At 31.7% G+C, this 17,566-nt stretch overlaps 12 protein-coding genes across 12 annotated transcripts; 7 read left to right on the forward strand and 5 right to left on the reverse strand. All coding sequences in view use genetic code 12, as the record gives it.

The window, feature by feature from the left end:
- Positions 1-21: 21 nt before the first annotated feature.
- On the reverse strand, positions 22-414 carry CTRG_04739 (uncharacterized protein; the record flags this gene model as incomplete). Its single annotated transcript, XM_002550395.1, has 1 exon — positions 22-414. The coding sequence occupies one exon, from the start codon at positions 412-414 to the stop codon at positions 22-24; it is 393 nt and encodes a 130-aa protein (XP_002550441.1).
- Positions 415-595: 181 nt separating this feature from the next.
- Positions 596-985, reverse strand: CTRG_04740 (uncharacterized protein; the record flags this gene model as incomplete). Its single annotated transcript, XM_002550396.1, has 1 exon — positions 596-985. One exon carries the CDS (start codon positions 983-985, stop codon positions 596-598), a length of 390 nt encoding a protein of 129 aa, XP_002550442.1.
- Positions 986-1,126: 141 nt separating this feature from the next.
- Positions 1,127-1,522, forward strand: HTA2 (histone H2A; the record flags this gene model as incomplete). The annotated part of the gene is made up of 1 exon (XM_002550397.1): positions 1,127-1,522. The coding sequence occupies one exon, from the start codon at positions 1,127-1,129 to the stop codon at positions 1,520-1,522; it is 396 nt and encodes a 131-aa protein (XP_002550443.1).
- Positions 1,523-1,873: 351 nt separating this feature from the next.
- Positions 1,874-2,716, forward strand: CTRG_04742 (putative ADP-ribose 1''-phosphate phosphatase; the record flags this gene model as incomplete). The annotated part of the gene is made up of 1 exon (XM_002550398.1): positions 1,874-2,716. The coding sequence occupies one exon, from the start codon at positions 1,874-1,876 to the stop codon at positions 2,714-2,716; it is 843 nt and encodes a 280-aa protein (XP_002550444.1).
- Positions 2,717-3,121: 405 nt separating this feature from the next.
- CTRG_04743 (uncharacterized protein) lies at positions 3,122-3,712 on the forward strand (the record flags this gene model as incomplete). The annotated part of the gene is made up of 1 exon (XM_002550399.1): positions 3,122-3,712. The coding sequence occupies one exon, from the start codon at positions 3,122-3,124 to the stop codon at positions 3,710-3,712; it is 591 nt and encodes a 196-aa protein (XP_002550445.1).
- Positions 3,713-3,813: 101 nt separating this feature from the next.
- IFD6 (Ifd6p) lies at positions 3,814-4,848 on the reverse strand (the record flags this gene model as incomplete). Its single annotated transcript, XM_002550400.1, has 1 exon — positions 3,814-4,848. One exon carries the CDS (start codon positions 4,846-4,848, stop codon positions 3,814-3,816), a length of 1,035 nt encoding a protein of 344 aa, XP_002550446.1.
- Positions 4,849-5,923: 1,075 nt separating this feature from the next.
- Positions 5,924-7,615, forward strand: CTRG_04745 (uncharacterized protein; the record flags this gene model as incomplete). The annotated part of the gene is made up of 1 exon (XM_002550401.1): positions 5,924-7,615. The coding sequence occupies one exon, from the start codon at positions 5,924-5,926 to the stop codon at positions 7,613-7,615; it is 1,692 nt and encodes a 563-aa protein (XP_002550447.1).
- Positions 7,616-9,109: 1,494 nt separating this feature from the next.
- On the forward strand, positions 9,110-10,810 carry CTRG_04746 (uncharacterized protein; the record flags this gene model as incomplete). The annotated part of the gene is made up of 1 exon (XM_002550402.1): positions 9,110-10,810. One exon carries the CDS (start codon positions 9,110-9,112, stop codon positions 10,808-10,810), a length of 1,701 nt encoding a protein of 566 aa, XP_002550448.1.
- A 429-nt stretch (positions 10,811-11,239) lies between these two features.
- On the forward strand, positions 11,240-12,931 carry CTRG_04747 (uncharacterized protein; the record flags this gene model as incomplete). The annotated part of the gene is made up of 1 exon (XM_002550403.1): positions 11,240-12,931. One exon carries the CDS (start codon positions 11,240-11,242, stop codon positions 12,929-12,931), a length of 1,692 nt encoding a protein of 563 aa, XP_002550449.1.
- A 221-nt stretch (positions 12,932-13,152) lies between these two features.
- On the reverse strand, positions 13,153-15,573 carry ERB1 (Erb1p; the record flags this gene model as incomplete). The annotated part of the gene is made up of 1 exon (XM_002550404.1): positions 13,153-15,573. The coding sequence occupies one exon, from the start codon at positions 15,571-15,573 to the stop codon at positions 13,153-13,155; it is 2,421 nt and encodes an 806-aa protein (XP_002550450.1).
- A 188-nt stretch (positions 15,574-15,761) lies between these two features.
- On the forward strand, positions 15,762-16,466 carry CTRG_04749 (U2 snRNP complex subunit; the record flags this gene model as incomplete). Its single annotated transcript, XM_002550405.1, has 1 exon — positions 15,762-16,466. One exon carries the CDS (start codon positions 15,762-15,764, stop codon positions 16,464-16,466), a length of 705 nt encoding a protein of 234 aa, XP_002550451.1.
- A 46-nt stretch (positions 16,467-16,512) lies between these two features.
- CTRG_04750 (lysophosphatidic acid acyltransferase) lies at positions 16,513-17,373 on the reverse strand (the record flags this gene model as incomplete). The annotated part of the gene is made up of 1 exon (XM_002550406.1): positions 16,513-17,373. One exon carries the CDS (start codon positions 17,371-17,373, stop codon positions 16,513-16,515), a length of 861 nt encoding a protein of 286 aa, XP_002550452.1.
- Positions 17,374-17,566: the final 193 nt, after the last annotated feature.

Genomic DNA, 17,566 nt, shown 5'->3' on the forward strand with positions numbered 1-17,566 from the left:
ATAAAAAATACTTTCTCACATCTAGTTTGAAGCAGAAGAGTATTTGGTAACAGCTCTAGTACCTTCAGAAACGGCATGTTTAGCCAATTCACCTGGCAAGATCAATCTAACAGCAGTTTGGATTTCTCTAGCAGAAATGGTAGATTTCTTGTTGTAAGCAGCCAATTTAGAAGCTTCGGAAGCAATTCTTTCAAAGATATCATTAACAAAAGAGTTCATAATGGACATAGCTTTTTGGGAGATACCAGTATCTGGGTGAGTTTGTTTCAAAACTTTGTAAATGTATGAGGAGTAAGTTTCTTTTCTAGCCTTGGTTCTCTTTTTACCACCTTCAGTAGAAGCGGTTTTCTTAGCGGCTGGTTTCTTTTCAGCTGGAGCTTTGGAAGCTGGTTTCTTTTCTGCTTTTGGAGCCATTGTTATAAGTTATTAGATATTGATTAATTAAAGATAATATATAAAAAAATGAAAGAAATAAGAAAAAAAGAAGATACAAGTTTATGGAATTTTTTTTGGTTAGGATGGCGGATTCACAATCTATTTAAGTGATTTTTTTTTTGAACTTCCTTCTTTTTACTTGAGGTTCGTGTTTTTGTTTTTATTTTTTATTTTTTTCTGTCACGTGTATTTTTATTGTTTTGTTTCTGTTCTCTCTTGTGTTTCTCTCTCTCTCTTCTCTCTTCTCCTTTTCTTTCTCTCTCTCTTCTCTCTTCTCTCTTGTCTCCTCTTGTTCTCTCTCTCTTCTCTTCTTTTTCTTCTTGTGCCATTCGCGTGCGCGCCACCACGAGAAAAAATTTTTTTGCTGTTGTTTTAGTGCGAGGAGAGAATCAGTGCAGAAGAGAAGAGAGGAGAGAGAAACAATCTCCTCAGCAAATTTGAGAACGAGAGAGAAGAACTCAGCACAAAGAAAATCCGTGGCAAACACAAATACAAAAGAACAGAAACCCAAAATAAAATACAAGAAAAAGAAAAACGCAAGCCAAAACATTAGAAAAATGATTAGTTTTTAAATAGACATAAATTCCTCTTTATTTCCTTTTTTCGAAATTTGAATTTTTTTTCTTTCCCTCTTTCTTTCTTCTTCCTTGTTAATCAATTAATTAACTTATAATCAAATCATATATATAAAATGTCAGGTGGTAAAGGAAAAGCCGGTTCTTCAGAAAAAGCCTCAACTTCAAGATCAGCTAAAGCTGGTTTGACTTTCCCAGTCGGTAGAGTCCACAGATTATTGAGAAAAGGTAACTACGCTCAAAGAATTGGTTCTGGTGCCCCAGTTTACTTAACTTCTGTTTTGGAATATTTAGCTGCCGAAATTTTGGAATTGGCTGGTAACGCTGCTAGAGATAACAAGAAATCCAGAATCATCCCAAGACACTTACAATTGGCCATCAGAAATGATGAAGAATTGAACAAATTATTGGGTGATGTCACCATCGCTCAAGGTGGTGTCTTGCCAAACATTCACCAATCCTTGTTGCCAGCTAAGAAAGCTAAAGCCGGTAACGCTTCTCAAGAATTGTAAAACCTGGGATAATGTTTTTTCAATTTTTATTTGGTGTTTATTTTGTTTCTACAAAGGTCTTTATTTGTATTTTTAGCTTAAATTCTTTTATTTCTTAGTTCAATTGTTTGCAGGTTAAATTATCTTTTTTTGTATGTAAACTAGTGTATATTATTATAATTAAACGATTTAGTATTTTATTTTAATTTATTGTGATTATCAAGTTGTGGTGTAGATTTTCCTGTTGGTGATTTGGATAGTTGCATTGATTGTCTGGAACGAAAAATAATGACGACCTAACCAAAAATAAAAATTCCACCTCCTCACTCGCTTAAAAGTCACCATTATACATTTCATACTACCACATGTGCAATGAAGTTAGTATTTGTTGATAGTAATCCATTGATGGTCAAATGCTGGACTCATCATTATCAAGTACTATCAACAATTTACAAATCATATAATTTCTTTCATCGTAATGATTTCAAATTTCGATTTTATAATCACACCATACAAGAAATGGTCGTAAAATTCAAATTTAATTCTGGTAAATCTTCTATTGTTACACCAGCAAATTCATTGAGCTACATGGGAGGTGGATTTGATTTATATTTACTTGAAGCTATGTTATTAGGAACAAATTTTACTTATAAATATTTAGAAAATATTATTCAAAATTATCAATTACTGAAATATCAAGGATATTTAATTACAAATCAAATATATAAGATTAATTTATTAGAATTACCTGATTTTGATTACAAATCAACTTTAATTTATCAAAATTGGAATTTATTAGAATTGATTGAAATACCAACTATGATTATCCCAGAGAAAATCCATTCAATTTCTCATTTGTTTGATTCAATATGGAATCTAATGCATAATATTGATCCTAATGTTATAGACACTTTGATATTACCAGGAATCGGAACTGGTTATGGAAATCTTAATGAATATGAATCAACAAAGATTATGTTATTTGCTATTTTCTTATATAATATTTCATTTGGTAAAAACCCTACTAGGTTTGATCATTTGAAGAAATCCTTGTTGGTGTTATTCTTTTTTAATAAAGATTATAGAAAGTTAAGAAATCCTGGAGATATAGAAGAGTTGGAAACTAATGTGATTAGTGAATATGGGAAAAATATACAATTTGAAGAGAATAAAGTAATGGAACTAGATGAAGTGTTTAAGTGTATCCAGTGGTAGATTCTTAATATAAATCATTATAGATGTTGTGAACGTTGTAACACTTGGTTATACAATGATTTGTAAGATATACACTTGCCAAGAGCAATTCTGAACTTTAAAATCACGAGAATTACATAACGGTTATAAATTTGCTACCGTTTGGATTTAATAGCGCATAGCACAAATAGAGTAATCAAGACATACAACAGTGGATTCTCAGCTGTCATTCTCTTGAATAGCAACTTTAAAAATCTTATCGACGGATTTGTGTCCCAAATGAAATTTTCGATCCTTATTTTTTGAGTTGATAAGAAGGGTTCCTTTCTCGCCCCATCAACAAAACTTGCCACAAAGGAGAAATGAAGAAAATACAACATTTACAACCACTTTAAGTTCGTCCTTCTTTTTTCTTCTTTTTTGTAAATGGGGTTGAATTATCCAATCATTTTTACTACCATGGCAAGAGAATTTGATATTTCGTATACTTTAGGATTTATTCGTTGTGAAGATAACAACAAGATTCTATTATTAAACAGAAACAAACCGCCATGGATGGGTTTATATAATGGAATTGGTGGTAAAATCCAACCCAATGAAACACCATTGGAATGTATGATTAGAGAAGCAAATGAAGAAACTGGATTAAGTTTGACACATTTTACTAATAGAGGTGTATTGACTTGGGAAGTTGAATATAGTGAAAAAGTAACTCCCCAACAACCTAGAACAGGTGGATTGTATTTATTTACCGCTGATATTTCTTTAGCACAATATGAGAATTATAGAACTCCATTGGTTTATAATGATGAAGGGATATTGGATTGGAAAGACTGGGTATGGATCATGCATTCAAATAATCTTGGTGTAGTTGACAATGTAAAGATTGTCTTACTGTATTTGTTTAGTAGCAAAGAAGAGGATTTGTTCATGGTAAAATATAACGATTACAATTTGATTAATTGTGTTCATTATCCCGGTAAGAATCCATTGTGTCAAAAAAGCGCAGCAAGCTAATAAACTGTTATAGACAATTATTTATTTATTTATTTATTTCTTCTGTAACTTTAAACTTCATAATTGTATTGAAATATAAACTTTATTTTAAATTGAATTGACTAATCGATACGTGGAGCAATATCCTTGGAGTGGTATGGCTCTTCAAGGTATTTGAAATCTTCTTCACTCATATCAATTTTGTAAATTCCAACCAACTCTTTAGCTTGTTCTAATTTAGAAACACCAGCAATTGGAACCAAACCTTTCTTCATTAACCAAGCCAAAGAAACTTGCATCATTGAAGCATCATATTTCTTACTCAATTCTTCAACCCTGTTAATGATAGTTTTATCAGCTTCACTAACAGTACCTAAACCAAAAATACTAGTCCATTCTTTGTTTTCAAAGAATTTTTGATTCTTTTCAGAATCAAATGGACGGCACAAAGCACCACCAGCATTTGGAGACCAAGGAATTAAACCAACACCATTGTTTTTACAATAATCATTCAATTCACGGTCATCTTCACGGTAAAGCAAAGAGTAGTGGCTTTGCATGGAAATAAACTTGTGCCAGCCTTTGGTTTCAGCAATGTGTTGCAATTGAACAAATTCCCAAGCTTTCATAGATGAAGCACCAATGTATCTAGTCAAACCTTGTTCAACAACATCATTCAAAGCATGCATGATTTCTTCTTTTGGAACTTCATGATCCAAACGATGGATTTGCAAAACATCAATATAAGTACCCAATCTCTTGACGGAATTCTCAGCAGCAGTCAAGATATGTTTTCTACTTAAACCTTTATCATTCATGAAATCAACTGGATCAGTATAACCCATTCCTTCATCACCTTCTTTAACTGGGAAATAACATTTAGTCAAGATAACAATTCTTTCACGAGGAATGTTATACTTCTTAATAAACATACCCAACAATTCTTCAGATTTACCATTGGAATAAGCATCAGCAGTATCAAAAGTACGGAAATTGTTATCATAACAGAACTTCAAAATTTCCAAACATTCGTCAATATCACCATTGAAACCCATCCAACTGGAACCCAATCTCATGGTACCAATAGCAACAGTGTTGACTTTCAAACCTGAAGAACCGAATCTAGTAACGAATTTAGTTTTATCAATTGAGGACATTTTTTTTAAGGTGAGTTGATTGTTATAAAATAGTAGTTTTAATTTTATTATTGAATAGACTAATTGGAAAACTTTTCTGAAGATTGAATTTCTACCCCGTATTTATACTTTTTTTTTTCATTTAATTGGAGGGGAGGTTATGAACACTAGGGATGATTAAGGGAAATACTCCTTTCTTGAAGGGTACTGAACTATGCAGGATTGATCGGAAAATTGCCAATTAAGGTTTCAAGTGCGGATGGCGGAAAGAATTAAAAATTATCTGCCAACAGTACAAACTAACTTGACGTGCTACTAATTAAATTCAATATAATTCAATATAATTACATATTAAATAAAGTGGATAACTTTATTTGACACATCAATACATATTATGATATATACCAACTTGAATGTAGCAAAGAAACAATACATTTGTGACTTATTAACCGCTCCCGCTGGTACTACCCGTTTCTACTATAATTTTTGTACCCGCACCAAAAATTTGTGCCAGCCGGTTCCCTACAATTTTGTATCCTATGTTTTAGCTCCTGCAGTCTAACACCATTTCTCCGAACAACAAAGAAGCATTTAAATCGGGAAGTTTGTTTTCTTTAGACAAAAGTAGATAGCATTTACTTTGTTATGTTGAATAAGTTTCTTTTCTTGTCACTTGTTTGACCAAGGATCATTATCCCCATGTTATAGAATCAGTCTAGAATTTCTCTTTGTGAGCTTTTTTCTCGAGAAGTCCAATTCCTAAATTAGCGTTTTGACAAAGATACAACTCATTTGATCAACAGATAGTTTCTTGTACCAGTTAGTTTCAAATTACAGTAGAGTTATTTCAAATTATTTTTTAACAAGCTCAGGGATTTACACAATCAAAAGTCGTGTTATTACCATCAACGAAACTTAACTTTAATTCAATTAATTAATGATACATTCCCTCTTAAATTGAAATTACACTTTACTTATTTCCTGTTTCTGTTCCCTTAATTACTCTGTTAATATGCATATATATATATTCCTTAATTCCCAAGTATTTTCTTCTTTCTGTTGACAGAAATATAATGAAATTATAAATCAATGAATTATGACAGGATCAAAAAAGGGGAAAAAAAGGTCAAAATTAAAGAAAGAGCAATTGCTAGACCAAGCACCAATTGATTTTGATAAGTTTTTCCTTTCTTTTGTGAAATGGAAACCTGAAGTCATTAAATGTGTTATGTCCTATATTAGGAGTGATTGTTTGCATATATTCTTAGATTGTGATGCTTTAGTGCCATTTATTTTACCATATATCAACAAACACGTTCAAATTTATGAACACCCTATAAATATTACTGGACCATTAGTCTGGAAAACTTTTCAATTGGAGTACACAAAAATGATACACTTATCTATGAGTAAACTAAAGGAACTTATGGATAAATATAAAATTTGTCCGAATGAGGCTACAATTTATGTGGAGGATAGTGTTAATTTTACAATTGATCGGAAAGGTAACATTCGAAAAGATCCAGAGAACGAGGATGAAGATGACTATGCATATCGTGATAGAGTACAATTCTATGAAAAGCTTGATAAATGGTGTTTATATCATCAGGAAATTTTAGGAAAAGTGAAGAATTGGAGACTTGAAGATAAAATTTATCAAAGAGACGGAGCCAAATTCCTTTCCAAACTAAATTCGTATATGAATTTAATGTCAATTGATGTCGCGCTACCACAATTTGACAATGATGTTGATCCTGAAGCCCAGAAGGAAATATTAAATTGTATTCCCAATTCAGTTTCTGGTCTTTCCTTTGATATGAAGGATGAGTTGACAAGTTTTAATTTTCTCAGATATTCATATTTAAGGAAGTTGGAGTGTCCAATTTTTTACCGGGATCATATTAATTTAATTCCTCCTAGTGTTGAGTCGTTGAATATATACGTATATGGTGAGGCTGAAGTTACATTTTTAGACACGGACAAAGTTCCTCCCAACTTAAAACAGTTTACAGTTGGTACTGGATATGGATTTCCCAATATTGCAATTCTCATTAAACAAATGAATAAATTGGAATGGTTTGAATATTGTCATGATAGCAAAATTACTAAACTCGAGTCTTTGTGTTTGCCCCATTCGAACATCACTAGTTTAGTTTTCCAATCATGTGTCTTTAATGACTATTCATCAATTAGGAAATATAAAGCCTTGAAGAGATTATGGATCCTTCATTCAAATTTCCCGAGAAAATTATTTGTTTCAGTAGAAGATTTTCCAAATTTGCAAGAGTTTATATTTCTGCCAAGAAGTATGGTCTATTATAACCCTCGTTTCTGTGTTGAACCCCCAGCGTCAGAGAATTCATCTACTGTGTTGGATGATAGGTTGGTATTTCCACCAAATTTGGGTATTCTTCAAATTGATGGTGATTTAACTATCAAGACATTGAATCTTCCAAAAAAGTTGAATGCTTTAACATTAGGAAGCTCAAGATTTCCCAAAGGAATCCGTTTCAAGCTTCCAGACTCAATAAGTCTTTTGCAAATAACAGGAACAACTGTTAAGAGTATGAACGGATTTCATTTCCCTACCAATTTAAAATATTTAGCTATTTGTGGTAATGGGTTATTGAAGTCCATGACGAATACCAATTTGAAGAGTCTCAAACACTTATATTTTGTTGATTTTAGAGGAACAACAATTGCTAATCAAGATATGCCTAGTGAGACCAACAAGTACAAGTATAATAGTTTCACTGCTCCAATCGAAGATCGTGGATATGGATATTAGAATATAGTGTTTTTAGTTTTGATTAAATAAACTGTCATAAATTATCAACTTCAAAAACCCCTGGGTTTACATAAAATGTATTATCATCGTAACAATAGATTGATATAAAACAGATAAACAAAAAAAAAAAGGCACGGAAATATGTCACAGTAAAAATACGAGCATCAATATTTCTGTAAAAACACACTACCTAGTTCTGTTTCATACAAATAAGTACAGCAACATTTATTCCAAGAATATGATAATATATGTACTTATTTTAGAGCCTAGAGATAAGAATATATTTCTTAATCAAGCAAAACAGGTCCAAGTTTTATGGAGTAAAAGAAATTTGGAATTTAAATTGGCATAATTATTGGATTTGCATTGTTGCTTTTCTATTTGATAGAACTCAAGTATTCGAAGTTAATATCTCCAGGTCACAATACATGTGGTAGTATTATCATCTAGCTAAATCATCATTGATTAGTTACCAAAGGACAACCATGTTATTTACAAGTGTTCTCTGTTATCTCTCACTATTTAAGTAGTATCTCTAAGAGTTATATATTTTAAGCATCGTGCAAGACTAGAACTAGGTAGTGTGATTTGTTCATTTTTACGAACACAAAATATTTTTAGTAACCAACGAAATAAAGAAAGCATTGCAATAGAAATGACTCTCAAAATATGATTGAACGATTCGGTTAGTTATTTATTATAAAATGACCCTACTATTAAACTATTAAAAAAAGAAAAAGAAAAGAGGTGTTGAATAAGTGAAAACTTTTCCTTTTTGCAACCAGACAAGACTCCCAGAGTTCCTGGTCACGAGTACACGCCATTTGCCTCACGGCACACATTGTCACACATGGGTCTAAGGAAGTACCAAACAACTCCTAATACCCATCAGTACGACACCGACAAAGTCTCCACACATCAGGTGATTGTCATAGATATACAATCAATGCAGTTCAAACTAAATAATAATAACTCTCAAATGAAACAGGAATTTCAGTACAACATTCCGTCAGTTTCACGGTTGCTAAGCAATATTTAGTGGAAGTGAAAGATAAATTATATAGTTTTCTATTTACTTCTATAGGCTTAAATAAAAGAATAAAGAAAGTGAATAAAACTCATACTTTATTGCTATAAGCAGTGTAGTCACAAACAGAAAAAGAGAAGATTCTATCAATATAACACACAACTCCTAATGGATGAATATGTAACTAATGAAGGAAGCACAAGTATTACATTTATTGCAATTGCAATCTATTGAACTGCACGTTGGTAACAAACAAACCCAGCTGCGTGACAATGCATGTGTACTGCATACACGGAGAGTTTCACAAAGAGGAAATTCCACTTTACTCAAACAAGCTTGAACCCCTTTTTCCAAGCTAACTACGTCTACCCGCTATTTTTTTTACTATTTTTATTACTTTTTATTCCTGTAATTACAATTATTCCATTGAATAGAAATATCAAAATCATTATATTATTATCCCAATCATGTCAACAAGAAAAAGGGCTAGGCTAATGTCCAATTTGGAGACCGCTAAACTACCAGAGAAAGAGCCGATTGATTTTGATGAATTTTTCATTTCGTTTGTGAAATGGCAACCTGAAATTATTGATTATGTTATCTCTCATATTGGGAAGGGTTGTTTGACTATATTTCTAGATTGTGATGCTTTGGTACCATTTATTTTGCCGTATATTGAACGACAAGTTGAGATAGTGACACATCCTGTAAAAATTACAGGTCCCCTAGTATGGGAATCTTTTGGACTGGATAATACAAAAATTCCACGTCTATCCATGGGAGAACTAAAGCAGATCATGGATAAATATAAAATTTGTCCAAAGGAGGCTGTTATAATAAACCCTAGACACATTGTTGCTGACTCAATTGAAATGAAAAAGTATACTTTAACACAGCTGTCGGACGATAGTTTTACCGATCTGCCGGATGACGAACGTGAGGTTTCTCATCATCCATGTGGGAAACAATTCTATAGAAAACTTCACAAATGGTGTTTACATTACCAGGAAATTTTAAGTAAAATTGCGAATTGGAATCTTGAAGAATATGTTATGTATCTGGATGAAACTAAATTCATGTCTAAGCTTAATTGTTTCATGAATTTCCAGTCAATTATGTACAAATTTCCGTATTTAAATGATGATGATGAAGATGAATTTCATCATGAAGCTCAGAAAGGTATTATAAATACTATTCCAAATTCAGTTGTTAGTCTTGAGCTCTTTATGACCCATAAGTTGCAGAATTTTAATTTTCTCAAATATTCGTCTTTAAGGAAGTTGCTGTGTCCTATTGCTTCTCATAATCAAATTAACTTAATTCCTCCATGTGTTGAGTCGTTGAATCTATTTGTACACAGTTTTAAAGTTGAAGTTACGTTTTTAGACACAGATAAAGTACCACAAAATTTGAAGGAGTTTGTAGTTATGGCATATGGATTTCCTAATATTGAAATTCTCATTAAACAGATGGACAAATTGGAGTCATTCAAAATTAGTCAATACTGGACGTCAACGAGAATTGAATCCTTGTGTTTACCCGATTCGAATATCACTAATCTAGTATTCGAATCATGTTGCTTTGATGACTATTCATCAATTAGAAAATATAAAGGTTTGAAGATATTAAAAATTATTGATTCATTTATTTTGCCGAATTTGCTTGTATCGAAGGATGATTTCCCAAACTTGAAGACTTTTGAGTATCGCCCCGGTAATTATAGAAACGAAGACCCCCCAGAATCAAATGCAATAGATAGCAAAGTAATTTTCCCACCAAATTTAAGTAATCTCCTGTTAGAAGGTGATATAACCATAGAGGACTTGGTTCTTCCAAGAAACTTACAAATGCTAACATTAAAGGGTACTAAATTTCCCAGAGGAATTAAGCTCCGCTTTCCTGATACGCTTTTCCGTTTAAAAATTTTAATGACTACAATTACAAGTTTGAATGGTGTACTTTTTCCAAAAAATTTACAAGTTCTTATTCTCACAGATAATAGACTTTTGAAGTCCATGACGAATACCAATTTAAGCCGTCTCGAACACTTATATATTGTTGATTTTAGTGGAACTACAATTGCTAATCAAGACATGCCCAGTGAGACCAACAAGTACAAGTATAATAGTTTCACTGCTCCAATCGAAGATCGTGGATATGGATATTAGAATATAGTGTTTTTAGTTTTGATTAAATAAACTTTTATAAATTATTAATACTCTGTACTTTGACAAATTAATTTCTCAATAGGTTTATATTTCAATAACAACTTTTAAAGAACAGCTATTATTGGAAAGCATTAACCGAGATAATACGAACTTTTCTTTCATAAAGTGTGAAGATAAAGTTGTGGGGTTATAATGTAAGATGCGAATAAAGACAAAAAAAGTCGTGGGATTACCATAAGCAAGATCTACAATCTAATAAAGAAAACCATGTCGAACATTCAACCATATGTAATTAAAATTCTACAAAGAGTTGCTCTCTTCCACTTGTTTTTTTTTGTTGTTGTTTATATCTTTCGTTAAATAGTAGTTTAACTATCAACTTATATTATATTCATCATACCAATAACTGATAAAAAACAATCAAGGATAATGTCCAAGTTAGAAATAGAGAAAATGTTGGAACAACAAACGATTGATTTTGATAAGCATTTCATTGCTTTCTTGAAATTGCCTCCTGAAATTATTCAACGTGTTATCTCTTATATTAGAAAAGATTTGTTGACTATATTCTTGGATTGTAATGCTTTAGTACCATTTATTTTACCGTATATTGAACGACAAGTTGAAATAGTGACATATATTTATGAAATTACAGGTCCACTACTTTGGAGCTCTTTTGAACTGAATACTTTAAATATGCCACAATTGTCGATGACTAAACTAAAGGAACTTATGGATAGTTATAAAATTTGTCCAAAGGAAGCTACAATAGACATCAGAGCCAATGTTGATTTTACAAATTATCAAGAAGGTAACAATATAACGAGTGATCATGATGAAGAAAATAGAGAGGCTGAGTACCAATTGATTAATTTAGTCGATGAAAGTCTTGATAAGTGGTGTGAATATAATCAAGAAATTTTAGGAAAAGTGAAGAATTGGAGACTTCAAGATAAAATTTATCAAAGAGACGGAGCCCAATTCCTTTCCAAACTAAATTCGTATATGAATTTAATGTCATTTGATGTCATGTTTCCAGAATACGATGATGTTGATCCTGAAACCCAGAAGGAAATATTGAATTGTATTCCAGAATCAGTTTCCTGTCTTTCCTTTGATATGAAGGATGGGCTGATAAATTCTAATTTTCTCAAATATTCATATTTAAGGAAGTTGAAGTGTCCAATTACTTCCCGTAATCAAATTAACTTAATTCCTCCTAGTGTCGAGTCGTTGAATATATACGCCTATAATGAGGCTGAAGTTATGTTTTTAGACACGGATAAAGTTCCACCCAACTTAAAAGAGTTTGCAGTTATTACTGGATTCGGATATAATAATATTGAAATTCTCATTAAACAGATGGACAAATTGGGGTCATTCAAAATTTGTCAATACTGGACGTCAACAAGAATTGAATCCTTGTGTTTACCTGATTCCAACATCACTAATCTAGTGATAGATTCATGTGGTTTTGATGACTATTCATCAATTAGAAAATATAAAGGCTTGAAGAGATTAAAAATTATTGGGTCAATTATTCTGCTGAATTTGCTTGTATCGGAAGATGATTTCCCAAACATGCAAGAACTTATATTTATGCCAAGTGGTATGGTAAATCCGAACTATTTGGATGCCTCAGTCTCAAATTTAGAAGATCCATTTACTCCGCTGGGTGACAAATTGGTATTTCCGCCAAACTTAGCCAATCTTGAAATTAACTCTGACTTCATTTTCAAGACATTGAATCTTCCAAGAAAATTAAATTCTTTAACTTTATCAAGAACAATATTCCCCAATGGAATTACGTTCAAACTTCCAGATACGCTTAGGTATCTAAAACTATCAGAAACAAAGCTTAGAAGTTTGGATGATTTCCATTTTCCTACAAATTTGGAAGTTCTTATTATCCACTGTAATAGACATTTGAAGTCGATGACAAATACCAATTTAAGTAGCCTTGGACATTTATATTTCGTTGATTTTTTTGGAAATAGAATTTGCGATCCAGATAAACCTAGAGAAAGTAATCGTTACAAGTATAATACATTCAATTCTTCAATGAGTGATAAAAATGATAATCATTCTGAATGCTCTTCTACTCTCAGCACCGAGGAGTAGTAATATTTACATCTACAAATACTAGAATCAATATATATCATCAAAAGAGTTGATTGCCTTTACGTTGAATGCTAGTTTTGTTTTGTTTCATGCTTTTGCTTAATCAAATATAAATTATATTGAATATAAATCAACTCTAATTTACCATCTCCCTATACGTACACATACAAACAATGACAAGTAAACTTCAAAGTATTCCTATTTTGTTTTTATTTATTACTCTAATTAGTATACAAGTATGCTTTACCATCAGCACCAGCGGCAAAAATCCAAGGTTGTTTTGGATGCCAGACCAAATCCAAAACCCAATTGCCCATTGTAAGTTTTTTCAAAGGAACAATCAAAGGGTTAGCATCATCATAAACTGAATTATGGAAAATATGAATAGTACCATCATCTGAACCAGTTGCAAATAAAGGTAATTGACCTTTGTGATATACAACTGATCTAATTGCCATATCATGATATCTAAGTTTTTTAAATGGAGTTTGTGATAATTCCAAATCGAAATATGTAACTCTTTTATCATAAGAACCAGCAATTAAATTATCACCACGAGGATGAATATCAATTGTAGATAATAATCTAACACCAGGCATTAATTTTTTCAATAAAACTTGTTGAGCTAAATCATAGATTTTAATTTGACGTTGTGATGAAACAAATAATTGTGGTTTGAAAGGATGGAATTTAGCATCCATTATAATACCTTTAGATTTTCTAAATGGTGATTGTGAAATATGTTTAGAAATTTGATGGATTAAAACAGCAGTATTATGACTATCTGGAGAAACAGTAACAAAATAATCACCTTTTCTATGCCATGATATTTTCTTAACAGTTTTACGACATTGAATAACAGCAGATACACCCATGGTTGTTTGTTCACTATTTGGTGGGAACCATTTGGCAACTTCCTTCTTTGGTTCAATGGTTTTAGATTCTTTTTCTTCATCATCATCATCATCAAGATCTTGTTCATCTTCACCTGGCATTTTAAGATCTTTCTTCTTGTTACCAAAAGTATCGTAACCCCAACCACTTTCAATTCTTAATTTACCAGTGTTTTCAATATCAAATCCAAAAATTGGTGGAACAATCAAATAAATATTTTCACCAGCACATACTGCTAATATACCAGTAGTTGAATCTGGATTCCATTCCAAGCTTTCAATATGATCCTCATTATTAATTTCAGTATTTATTATTTGTGCTTTGTAAACTTGTCTTCCAGTTAAAACTTCCCAGATTCTAACACTACCATCATCAGAACCAGTAGCTAACCATAAACCTTGAGGATCAATGGAAACAGTTCTAATTTTACCAGTATGACCTTCATATATAGTAGAACAACGAATAGGGAATGGTCTCAAATCTTTTGGAGATGGTAAATCAGGAATTAAACTATCTGGATCAATATTTAATTTATTATGACGTACTCTTGGAGCCAAATACAAATCTAAGGATCTTTCAAATCTTTCTCTAACAGATTCTTGGTAACCTGGAACTTGTCTTAAAGATTTGTATTTTTGTGGTAAAAAGTTTCTTTCTCTATCAACTGGAGCTTCTTCTAACCATTTAGCCTTTTCTTCTTCAGTTAAAAGATATTCTTCTGGTGGATTATAACTTTCTTCATTAGTTGGAGGTGGTAATTTAGGAGCTCTTAAAGTCATGATATGATCAGGAACTTCAACTTCATCTTGCCAAAGATCGAAATTATATTGATCTTCATCTAATTTTTCTTTAACTTGATCAGGTGGAATAATTCTACCTTCTCTAATTGCTTTAACAATCTTCATAACTCTCTTAGCTTCATGTTTGGAAGGAACAAATCTTCTCTTTGGTTCAGGAACAGCAGTAACAGGCATGATTTCTTCATCTTTAGTAAACCAATCAATTAAAGGTTCATATGGATCAATATTTGAATCAACATTTTCATTAGCACGAATTTTTCTAATCAATTCTAATTCTTCAGATGTTAATTTCAATGAAGTACCAGTATTTTGATCCAATAACCCAGTCCAACCTTCTGGTAAGTCAATAGATTCTAATAACAGATCTAACGCAGAACCTCTTGCTGGTCTCATGATTCTTTTACCATTAATATCATACCCAATATGTGGCATTTCATCATAAGCAGAAAATGGAATATTACCAATAGTATTGAAATTTTCTTTATCACTATCATCACTATCATATTTAGGATCAATTTCTGGTTTTAAAATTCTAGTAGTACCATCAGAAAATTTGGTAACAGTAGTATCTGCATCAGAAACTGATAATGATTTAATATTAATTCCTGATATATCATCTTTTGGTTCATCGGAAAAATCTTCAGATTCATAATCACTTGGATCTTCTTCTTCTCCTAATAATTGATTTAATTCTTCTTCGGAATCAGCCAAACTTGCTTCTTCTTCATCATCTTCTTCCTCGTCGGCTTTTTCATCGTCTTCTTCTTCTTCAACTTCCTCTTCTTCATCGTCATCATCATCTGCATCGATTAAACCTTGTACATTAATTTCATCATCGGATTCAGATTCTTCTACTTCTTCTTCAACTGGCTTTCTCTTTTTCAGTGTAGTAACATCCTTCTTCTTACTCTCAACAACAGGAGATTTCTTAATTCCATTCTTAGCCATGACTGGTTGTGATTATTGTACTTCAAAGAAAATCTTGAATTGATTAACTGAAAAAAAAAAAAAAATTTAAAATTTCCAATCTCATCTCTCTTTCTCTCTCTGTTAGTTCAATTTTTTTTTTTGGTTCATGCAATTTTTCTCACTCGGTTGTTCTGTGGGTTTTATCAACCAGAAGTATCATCAACACCATGAATACTGTTAAACAAATCAACCAAATAAACCAAAAGGAGTTAAACTCAAACACGTCATATAAATCTTCATGGCATTATGATTATCGAGATACGAATTATATATACATTGGTAACATCCCATTCAACCTAAATGAAAAGGATATAATTATAATCTTTAGTCAATATGGAATACCCACACATATAAATTTGATAAAAGATAAAGAAACTGGTAAACATAGAGGGTTTGGATTTTTAAAATATGCAAATTTTAAAAGTTGTATTTTAGCAATTGATAATTTTAATGGAATAAAATTAGGAGATCGAATATTGAGAGTTGATCATAATTATTATAAATTACGTGGGGATGAAAAAGAAGATGATTATTTGATTAATTATGATGAAGTAAGGAAAGAAATCGAAGCAAAACAAGATAAAGAAGATATTAAGTTGATTGAAGACAAAAAAGAAACCATCAAGGAACCCATCAAAGAAGAGAATACCCTGGATGTTGATGAATTTAAAGATCCTATGGCTGATTTTTTGAATAGCGAAAAGAAGGACAATGACGATGACGATGACGACGAGTTTAAGGATCCAATGGAACAGTTTATAAAAGAAAAGAAAGACAAACACACCAAACATAGGTCACACAGATCACACAGACATAGGTCACATCGACATAGATCAAAGGAGCGTGAAAGAAGTCGTAGTCCAAAGAGATAATATATATATATATATATATATAATTACGTATATAAATGGGTCTATATTAGTTTATTTTAATACTATGATCAGCATAATATTTGATAAACTTGTTCTTAGAATCAATATCCAATTCACCACCGACAGAAGCTAAGGAATTCAATTCAAAAGATTTTCTAATCTGGGGAACATTAAAACTATCAAACTTGTAAATCTTAGCACGAAGGTTCTTTGTGTTCACGCTAGCTACCAATTCAAAGAAGTATTGCAATTTACCAATATTTGGAATAGGTAAAGTGAAATAAGTTGGACTTATTCTCAATACCAATGATTTGATATTAAACTCTTCAAAGGAATACTTTGGATTTAATTTAACAAATGGCAAGATTGCTTTATTGTTAGATGGAGTACCTTCTAATAACAAAAATACAATTTTCTTTTTGAATTTAGAAACATCTTCAACTTTAGAGCCAACAGCAAAGGCAAAAGTACTGTCAGACAATGAAGATGGGGAGTATTGATATAAATCACCACTTTTATCTGGGACCAAGATGACTATGTTTGAAGTACCACTTAACAATGCAAAGAAGTAACCATCCATTGGTGTAATATAATTAGCAACAATCAAGTCACCCTTCTTTGGCTTATATGCAGCCAATTGATCCAGTTGGGATTTCTTGACACCATCAACTGAATATTCTATGTTGCTAAATCCAAATAGAATAGAAAATACAAAACTTAATATAGATGTAAAACCTGTAATGGTGTACAAGATTGAGGCAATAATGAAAAATGGTAATTTAAGAAAGAAAAGTGGTAACTTGTAGAAAATTGACGCAATGATATTCTTTTTAAATGTAGGCAATGCTTGAGGCATAAATGGGGAAATCCCAGTTCCTCTATCTCTCCAACCTGAAAACTTTTCCATCTTTGTTTGAGAGTTATAGTAATATGATGGTTGTCTGAATGAATTGAATTCCTAATGAATAATTTTTTTTTTTCTTTCGTTGCCTACTACCGCTGCTTTGATAAGGTAGTGTGTAAGTCCAAGACAAAATTATGTGCCATTTAGCATATCTGCTAATACTGGTAGCATGGACAAATAAATATGCCACTATGTG

The sequence above is a fragment of the Candida tropicalis genome (assembly GCF_000006335.3).
Source record: "Candida tropicalis MYA-3404 genomic scaffold supercont3.6, whole genome shotgun sequence".
Taxonomy (NCBI): domain Eukaryota; kingdom Fungi; phylum Ascomycota; class Pichiomycetes; order Serinales; family Debaryomycetaceae; genus Candida; species Candida tropicalis.